The sequence below is a fragment of the Ovis canadensis genome, chromosome X (genome assembly GCF_042477335.2).
Source record: "Ovis canadensis isolate MfBH-ARS-UI-01 breed Bighorn chromosome X, ARS-UI_OviCan_v2, whole genome shotgun sequence".
Classification (NCBI taxonomy): domain Eukaryota; kingdom Metazoa; phylum Chordata; class Mammalia; order Artiodactyla; family Bovidae; genus Ovis; species Ovis canadensis.
Window position 1 is genome coordinate 131,266,860 of NC_091727.1, and position 10,013 is coordinate 131,276,872.

The 10,013-nt window shown below is 44.0% G+C and overlaps 1 protein-coding gene across 1 annotated transcript; it reads left to right on the plus strand.

Moving 5' to 3' along the window:
• The first annotated feature begins 3,179 nt into the window (after positions 1–3,179).
• LOC138930863 (transcription elongation factor A protein-like 5) lies at positions 3,180–7,470 on the plus strand. The gene is made up of 3 exons (XM_070291254.1): positions 3,180–3,197; positions 6,196–6,263; positions 6,949–7,470. The coding sequence occupies exons 1-3, from the start codon at positions 3,180–3,182 to the stop codon at positions 7,361–7,363; spliced, it is 501 nt and encodes a 166-aa protein (XP_070147355.1). The 3' UTR covers positions 7,364–7,470.
• The last annotated feature ends 2,543 nt before the right edge of the window (positions 7,471–10,013 follow it).

Genomic DNA, 10,013 nt, shown 5'->3' on the forward strand with positions numbered 1-10,013 from the left:
CTCTTTATTCTTCTATTTGTTTTCCTTCTTTAAATTCTCACAATAAAATGTTTTCTATGCTATTTAGGGCAACTTATTTCCTACTCTCTGCAAATATCCTCTACTATTTGGGCTGCTCAAATATCCCAAATAATCAAGCTTAAAACAGAAGTCAAGACATCAAGGAGTAAATTGCAATTTTTTTTGTAAAAATGCCTTTTGATCCATTCAAGTGACAGTGTATAATGCCCTGCCATCAAAAGAATCTTTGAATCTTATACATTCATCCCTGGTGGCTCAGAGGTTAAAGCATCTGCCTGCAATGCAGGAGACCTGGGTTCGATCCCTGGGTCAGGAAGATCCCCTGGAGAAGGAAATGGCAACCGACTCCAGTATTCTTGCCTGGAGAATCCCATGGGCAGAGGAGCCTGATGGGCTACAGTCCACGGGGTTGCAAAGAGTTGGACACGACTGAGCGACTTCACTTTCATAAAAAATTAACTCAAAATGAACCAAAGACCTAAATACATGAGCCAAAATTTTAAAAATCTTAGAAGAAAACAATGTGATAAATCTTCATGTCCTTGGATTTGGCAATAGATTCTTAGATATGACATTAAAAGCATGAACAACAAAAGAAAAACATAAATTGGACTTCATAAAAATTTAACACTTTAGTGAATAAAAGGACACTATCAAAAAGTGAAGACAACCCAGAATATACGAAAAATTCCTGCAATTCGACAACAAAAAGACAACCCAATTAAAAATAAGCAAAAGACTTAAATAGATATTTCTCTAAAGAAGGTATGTAAATATCAAATGAGCACATGAAAGGATGCTCAATTTCATCAGTCATTAGGAAAATGCAAATCAAAGCTACTTCTCACCAACTAGGATTATAAAAATAAAAAATGGAAATTAACAATTGTTTTGGGGAATATGGATACATTTCATACATTGCTGGTAGGAGTGCAGAATATTGCAGCCACTATGGAAAACAGTTTGGTAGTTCCTCAAATAGTTAGACATAGAAACAGAATTACCATATGACCTAGCAACTCCATTCCTAGGCATATACTTAAAAGAAATAAAAACATACATCCACATAAAAAACATACTTAAATGTTTAAGGCAGCACTAGTCACAATTGTTAAAAGGTGGAAACAACCCAGATATCCATCAATGTTTGAATGGATAAACAAAATATGATATAGACATAAAACAAAGCATTTTCAGCCATAAAAAGAAATGAAATACTGTACATGCTGCAATGTGGATGAACCTTGAAAACATTATGATAAGTGAAAGAAGTCAGACATAAGAGGTCACACATTGCATGATTCCATTTATATAAATTATTCCATAGAAGCAAGAGGTAGATTAGTTGTCACTAGGGACTAGGGAAAAGGGAGAATTGGGAGTGACTGTTTAATGCATATGGAATTGATGACAATGTTTTGGAACTAGATAGAGGTGATAGATTCACAGCATCATGAATGTATGCTATGCCACTGAGCTGTACACATTAAAATGGTTAACCATTAATGTTAATTTCTCCTAAGAAATAATCCTATTTGAAAAAAAATATGAAAAAATATATATATATTTTTTTACTTTATTTTACTTCATTTTTTACATAACCCCATTTGAGCATTTGAAGAAAGTAATAGATACTATCCTAGTCAAATGTACACACTCAGTAATATCCTACCCACCCCCACACACATGTAGACACACATCATTTTGAACATTATTCCAGGGGTTTCTTTAGCTAAGAATGCCTGAACACAAGGAGTAAGTGCTCTCCTTTAATATAGATCTGCTGCTATTTGTCTCTTCTGGTCTCATTCCCAAGTAGCTGCTTCTCCGCTGCCTTTTCTTGACCTCATAGCTCCTGCTTCTTCATGATGTCAACCAGCTCATGTCTCAGGATTTCTGAGGTTCCTAGGATACAGATCTTCTTTTCATAAGTCTACATACTTTCAGTTCAGTTCAGTTCAGTTCAGTCGCTCAGTCGTGTCCGACTCTTTGCGACCCCATGAATCGTAGCACGCCAGGCCTCCCTGTCCATCACCAACTCCCGGAGTTCACTCAAACTCACAGCCATCTCATCAGTGATGCCATCCAGCCATCTCATCCACTGTTGTTCCCTTCTCCTCCTGCCCCCAATCCCTCCCAGCATCAGAGTCTTTTCCAATGAGTCAACTCTTCGCATGAGGTGGCCAAAGTATTGGAGTTTCAGCTTCAGCATCATTCCTTCCAATGAACACCCAGGACTGATCTCTTTTAGAATGGACTGATTGGATCTCCTTGCAGTCCAAGGGACTCTCAAGAGTCTTTTCCAACACCACAGTTCAAAAGCATCAATTCTTCGGCACTCAGCTTTCCTCACAGTCCAACTCTGACATCCATATGACCACTGGAAAAACCATAGCCTTGACTAGACGGACCTTTGCTGGCAAAGTAATATCTCTGCTTTTGAATATGCTATCTAGGTTGGTCATAACTTTTCTTCCAAGGAGTAAGCGTCTTTTAATTTCATGGCTGCAGTCACCATCTGCAGTGATTTTGGAGCCCCCCAAAATAAAGTCTGACACTGTTGCCACTGTTTCCCCATCTATTTTCCATGAAGTGATGGGACCAGATGCCATGATCTTCGTTTTCTGAATGTTGAGCTTTAAGCCAACTTTTTCGCTCTCCTCTTTGACTTTCATCAAGAGGCTTTTTAGTTCCTCTTCACTTTCTGCCATAAGGGTGGTGTCATCTGCATATCTGAGGTTATTGATATTTCTCCCAGGAATCTTGATTTCAGCTTGTGTTTCTTCCAGCCCAGCGTTTCTCATGATGTACTCTGCATAGAAGTTAAATTGTACTACCTTTTAAACATATGCAACCTTGCCTATTATTTCAGGTGGTTCATAGACTCCCTCAGTTGAAAACACCTGGTCCAGTCAATCAGTATGGTTGGCTTGTCAGAATTCCTTAGAATTCTGATACTGGTCTAAATGTGGCTGAAAGCATGCCAGGGCAGTTGTGGACTAGCAGGCAGCAACTCTGCTGGTTCGCTAGGCTCCTCCAAGATGCCCTGGAGGTAAAGATAATAGAGTTGAAAGACCCAGCAGGCTGTATCTCCCTAGCTAGGTGGTAGGTAGCAGATAGCCAGAATCAAGGAAATTTTCACTTGGGCGCTGGGAATAATGGCAGACAACAAGCAGGTATGGAAGCTTTCCCCACAACAATCACTTCTACAGGCCTTATGGAACCCCTCTGCTGCAGGGGTCTAGAAGGGATCTGTTTTGGTCTCCAATTGTCAGAACAGCATTCCTGCCTCTGCTGGAATTGAGTAATCTCTGTGGGAATTTGGGGGAGGGAGGGGAGGAGCCAAAAGCATTTATTGAAGTCACCATCTTGGTCACCTCTCCATGTATATTTTTGGAGTAAGCAACAGTCAGGTAAGCAACAGTCAGGTAAGGCAGGGAAGATCAGATCCTGTTCGGCACCCCTCAAATGCTCAGCTGCCTTTATGCATGGTTAAACCTCTGAATGAAATAGCCTTAGGCCAGATTTTCAAGACTGATCTTGTGTTAGGCATCACATACCAGCAAGTGCACTTAGCACTCAGCTATTGTTTGGGAACATTAAATACATGGACTTTTCAGCAGAACATGACATTTATGAAAACTAAAAAAAAAAATATTTTATATGTAGCCAATCAAATCCACTTTCTATATAGTAAAAATATTAGAAACTTGCTCTCAGAATTCGGGGATCTTGGTTTTTTCCTCTATGTTGAACATGTTCTTTTTCCCAAATGAAAAGAGCTTTATTTAACTTATAAGAATAACTCATGCTGTGAGGAATACATTAAATAAAGCTGAAAGAAAATTATTTAGAAGAAAAGAAAATCGCTGTTTCAACTACCTGCTTCTCTACATGCCAATCCACCCTGTACTTATTACGTGAAGACAGAAAGAGTAACAATCAGGGTCAGAGTAGAGAAGTAGGAGAGGACAGGCACTTTGAGATCAAAGGAGAGAAAGAAATTCCTCAGAAATGTACCAGTGGGGCCAGTAGCCCTGGGAGAAGATATGTCAGCTGATAAGGCAGCACAAACACATACCACAGGAGCAGGGGCCCCATTTGACCTCTGGGATTAGTCACGACCAAAATGAGGGACAGGGCCTCAGGCAGTGAGGGAAAGGGACTGAAGGAGGGTGAGCTGGGAGTGGGCAAGTGAAGGGAGGAACTGGGCTGACTTCTGACACGCTTATTGCAGGAGGGAGGAGAGCTAGGGATCCGAGCCCACTGGTGACACTCCTTCCTGTGATCCAGAGCTGACGCCTGCAGAAGTCCCTCTCCTCCAGGTATCATTTCCCTATTTCTGTGGAGGAAGATAGATTTCAGATTGAAGGTTAGAGGGGACAACTGCCCAAGAGCCCCACAGGTCACAAGTTGGTACCAGCCAGAGCAGGGGAGGGGGAGACTTGAGGTAGGGATAGTAACAGAAAGAGAGGCTACACAGGATCCAGTCTGCTTTCCAGATGCTCCCCTATTCATTCTCCCACCCCTTTTCATTTTGGCGCAGAAAACTGTGTGAGTGTTGGGGGAGAGGTCCAGGTATCACTTATTCCCTAGTGAAGTACTGGCTTATGGCAACAAGGCTTCCCTGGTAAAGAATCTGCCTGCAATGCAGGAGGCCCCGGCTCAATTCCTGGGTCAGGAAGCTCCTCTGGAGAAGGGACAGGCTACCCACTCCAGTATTCTTAGGGTTCCCTGGTGGTTCAGACGGTAAAGATTCTGCCTGTAATGCAGGAGACATGGGTTGAGAAGATCCCCTGGAGAAGGGAATGGCTACCCACTCCAATATTTTTGCCTGGAGAAGCCCATAGAGAAGAGACTCGTGGGTGACTGAGTGACTTTCACTTTATGGGAGCAAGAAATTTGAGAAGGAAGCATCTCCCTGGAATGATCACAAAATCACTGCTGCTTGTGGACCCCTAGGGTGGGGGGGGGCAAAAGGCAAAGACCAGAGCAGGTTCAGGACTGGATTCTCTCTACCCCTTCCCTGATGTTTATCTATTTGGTGCAAGAGACAGAGGACTCCGTGGGAGGAGACAGAGAAGGACCAGAAGATGAGAATGGGTACCGGTTGGGATCTCCTAGGAGGCAGTTTATCAGGGACATTTGAGGAGGGAGAAGGCCAGGGGAGGGGGATGGAGAGGAAATGGTGTGATCCTTCCAGGATGGAGGGAAGAGGACAAAACCTGGGAACCCAGAATGGGGAGGCAAACCCCTTTGCCAAGGATCCGAGTCTGTTCTTCTTCATATTTGATCCATTTTGGAAGGGAGGGAGAGGGGAATAAGGGTAAGGAGAGGGGGAGGGGTGCTAAAGAGGAGGGGGACAGAGGTTCAGTCTGGAAAGCAGCTCCCTATAGGGCAGGGAGAGGCTTCTGAACTAGGAAGAGTCACGAGGAGGTAACATGGACCAAAATTTTAATTGAGTTTGGAAATAATTTATCTCTTGAATTGCAGGAAAATGTGGTTTTCTGTGTCTGCAGAGAGGGAGGGTGTGGCAGGAATGCTCTGGACATTTCTTCCCAGCTCCATGACTCTACCATCACCATTTTTCAGAATGACTGATGGGTTCATTCTATCTGGGTGTCCAGGCGTGGGGGTTTGGAGGGCAGAGACCTGAGCAGAGCTCACTCTGTCTTCTGAACATTAATGCCCTGAACCCCACAAGAAAAAGTGAGATAGAAACTTGGAAGGAAGATTGGGAAACATAGAAATACTTTGGAAAAAATCTTTCTCTGCCATTTCTCATGGCAAAAAGAAAAACGGAGGCTGTTAGGGAGGGACTGTAGAGGGGGAACAGTGAAGCAGGGGAAAGGGCAAGGGGATGGTAGGAGCTGGGAAAGTTTTGACAAGCAGTGGGAGAAGAATCAGTTTCCCCGGTGGCTCAGTGGTAAAGAATCTACCTGCAATGCTTGGTTGGGAAGATCCCCTGGAGGGGGACATGATAACCCACTCCAGTACTCTTGTCTGAGAAATCCCATGGACAGAAGAGCCTGGTGGGCTACAGTCCATAGGGTCACAAAGAGTCAGACATGACTGAAGCAACTGAGCATGCATGCAAGGGAAAAGAATCAGTATCCCCTTGCCAGTCATTCACTTCTCAATCCCTCATTCATCATCTGTCTCCTGTCTCTATAGATCTTCAGGTCTGTGGCTGTAGGCGCCAACCCAGACAAGGAAAGGAAAGACCGGAAGTATCAGTGCAGGTCAGTGGGAGAGGGCAACTGCCCCAGAACCCCTGGAAGTAGGAGTCACTAAAGCTTGAGAGAAGTTGGGGAGGCCACCATCTGCCACCCCTCCTCCAAGACTCCCTATTCCAGCCTCAGAATGCATGGCCTTTGTCAGGACCCTAAGGGAGCATGGTGTTTTATTGTTGGTGAGGACAGAGGGGAGAACAAGGAAGTGAGAGTTGGTAGGCATGGTATCCATGAAGCCCTTGAAGATATCAGAGTATCTCTGAAATCTGAGAACTGGCCATTGTTCAGTTGTATCTGCAGTTCTAGAAGTCTTACAACTGTAGACAAGAGGAAAAAGAAACTGGACAGAATTCTTGCAGGTCAGTCTAAATTGGGGCCACCAGGTTAAAACTGTTATGGGCATAGTCAAGACCAGAGCAAAGTTTAGGGACAAATCTGCTCTTATGGACTTGTCAGCACAGCACACTTAAATGGGAGAAATACTTACACAAGTGTCTGCAAGGCGGGCTCATATAAACGTGTGTGCCAACCTTGCAGACACAGGGCAAGAAAGGAGAAAATATATGGGCAGGAGTGCACCTGAAAGTTGGGATAGGCTGATAAAGATCCTAAATCATAGAGGCAACTATTTAGCAGGACCTGTATTTCGCCACCTAAATCCTGTCTACTTTGTCTCCATTCTGTCTCCTAACAGGCAAAGGAGGGCAAACCTCAACATGGAGAAGGTCTACAGAGAAAATGAAGGAAAGCTGGAAAATAAAGGAAATGTAGGCAATGAGGGAAAGCCAGAGGATGAAGTACAGTCTGAAAATGAAGGACAGTCAACTGAGAAAGAAAAGCTGGAAGTGGAGAGGAAGTCAGAACGGGAACCAGAGGTCCAGAATGAGAGGAAACCAGACAATGAGAGACAACCAGCCGGTGAGGGGAAGCAAGAAAAGCAGGGCAAGTCCGAAGCTGAGAGAAATCCACTCAGGGAGGGCAAGCGGGAATCCCAGGCAGAGCCAGGGAGCCAGTCTCACGCTGCCGCAAAGCGCCCTGCTGAAGATTATGTGCCCCGGAAGGCAAAAAGAAAAACGAACAGGACGACAGAAGATTCCCCCACACACTGAAGATTCTCCGGGTTGTGTCAGTAGAGGAGATGATCTTTTCATCTGTACTTTCCCCACTAAAGAACACAGATTACTGTTTGTCATAAAATAATAAAAGATTTTAAAAATAGGAAAGTGTATACAAAGCAATCAAAATAACTGCTTAGTGAGTTTATGAAAGTAGGGGATACACTTAAAATTATTGTTGTCAGGATGTGAAATGATGTGTGAAACACATTATCTCTGGGATTTGAAGCTGGAAGAATCAACTTGGCAGTTATTACAGATTCACTGCTGTAGAAAACAGTCTTGTGATCTGTGAATTGGGGATAAAACTTGCCTTCCAGGGCTATGGAAAAGATCAGATGATACACTGACTGTGTAAGCTGTGTTGGGCTGGCTCCTATGCTCTCCCCTGCACTAGCAAGGCCAGAACTCCATCAGATGTTTGGGAGAGGGCTGGGTGAGGTCTCAAGTGTGTCCATAAAAAATTCAGACAGCTGAGAGGTGGGTGCCACTCTGCCCTGGGTAATGCTGTTCCTGAAGCACACTCTACCTCTTCTCATGGGTCCTGTATTCTCTTAAGTGCCCCACTGCTGCTGGAGCAGTGAACTCCTCAAGGTAACACAGCTCCTTTGATTTCTCTAGAGTCTCTAGTGAGTTATACCCCACTATGTTCCCTACTGGCTTCCCAGATGGTGCTAGTGGTAAATAATCCACCTGCCAGTGCAGAAGACATACGAGACATGGGTTTGATCCCTGGGTTGGGAAGATCCCCTGGATAAGGGCATGACAACCCACTCCAGTATTCTCGCCTAAATAATTCACATGGACAAAGGAGTCTGGTGGGCTAAAGTCTATAGGGCTGCAATGAGTCAGACACAACTGAAGCAACTAAACATGTACACACACTCATGTTCCCTACTGAACTAAGGAGAAAGTCCCTCTTCTCACATTCAGTTCAGTTCATTCACTCAGTCATGTCTGACTTTGCAACCCCATGGACTGAAGCACACCAGGCTTCCCTGTCCAGCACCAACTCCCAGAGCTTGCTCAAACTCATGTCTATCGAGTCGGTGATACCATACAACCATTTCATCCTCTCTCATCCCCTTCTCCTAATGCCCTCAATCTTTCCTAGCATCAGGATCATGAGTCAGTTCTTCACCTCAGGTGGCCAAAATATCAGAGCTTCAGCTTCAGCATCAGTCCTTCCAATGAATATTTAGGACTGATTTGCTTTAGGATTGACTGGTTTGATCTCCCTGCAGTCCAAGGGACTCTCAAGAGTCTTTTCCAACATCATAGTTAAAAACTGAAGAAGCATCAGTTCTTCAGCACTCAGCCTTCTTTATGGTCCAGCTCTCATATCCACACATGACTACCGGAAAAACCATAGCTTTGACTATAAGGATCTTTGCTGGCAAAGTAATGTCTCTGCTTTTAAATATGCTGTCTAGGTTGGTCATAGCTTTTCTTCCAAGGATCAAGTGCCTTTTAATTTCATGGCTGCAGTCATCACCTGCAGTCATTTTGGAGCCCAAGAAAATAAAGTCTGACACAGTTTCCATTGCTTCCCCATCTATTTGACATGAAGTGATGGGACCGATTGCCATGATGTTCATTTTCTGAATGTTGAGCTTTAAGCCAACTTTTTCACCGTCCACTTTCACTTTCATCAAGAGGCTCTTTAGTTCCTCTTTACTTTCTACCATAAGGGTGGTGTCATCTGCATATCTGAGGTTATGGATATTTCTCCCAGCAACTTAAATCCAGCTTGTGCTTCATCCAGCCTGGCATTTCTCATGATGTACTCTGCATAGAAGTTAAATAAGCAGAGTGACAATATACAGCCTTGACTTACTCCTTCCTCAATTTGGAACCAGTCCATTGTTCCATGTCCGGTTCTAACTGTTGCTTCCTGACCTGCATACAGATTTCTCAAGAGGCAGGTCAGGTGGTCTGGTATTCCCATCTCTTGAAGAGTTTTCCATAGTTTGTTGTGATCCACACAGTCAAAGGCTTTAGCACAGTCAATGGGGCAGAAATAGATGTTTTTCTGGAATTCTCTTGCTTTTTCTATGATCCAACAGATATTGGCAATTTGATGTCTGGTTCTTCTGCCTTTTCTAAATCCCGCTTGAACATCTTCAAATTCTCACTTAGCTGGTAAAGAATCCACCTGCAGTGCAGGGGACCCCAGTTTGATTCCTGGGTCAGGAAGATCTGCTGGAGAAGAGATAGGCTACCCACTCCAGTATTCTTGGCCTTCCCTGGTGGCTCAGTCGGTAAAGAATCCTCTTACAATACAGGAGACCTGGGTTTGATCCCTGGGTTGGGAAGATCCCCTGGAGAAAGGAATGGTACCCACTCCCGTATGATAGCCTGGGGAATTCCATGGCCTGCATAGTCCTCGGGGTCATAAAGAGTTGGAAGCAACTTCTCACATTATAGTTTTATGAATGCTGACATAAAATGTGAAAAAATGCTTTGCAAAATCTTTCTTTTTGAATTTATCGATTTATTTTTTACTATACGGGGTCTTTGTTGCTGCACACAGACTTTCTCTAGTTGCGGAGAGTGGGGGCTTCTCTCTAGTGTGGTGCATGAGCTTTTCATTATGGTGGCTTCTCTTGTTGCAGGGCACAGGCTCTAGGCGCACAGGCTCAGT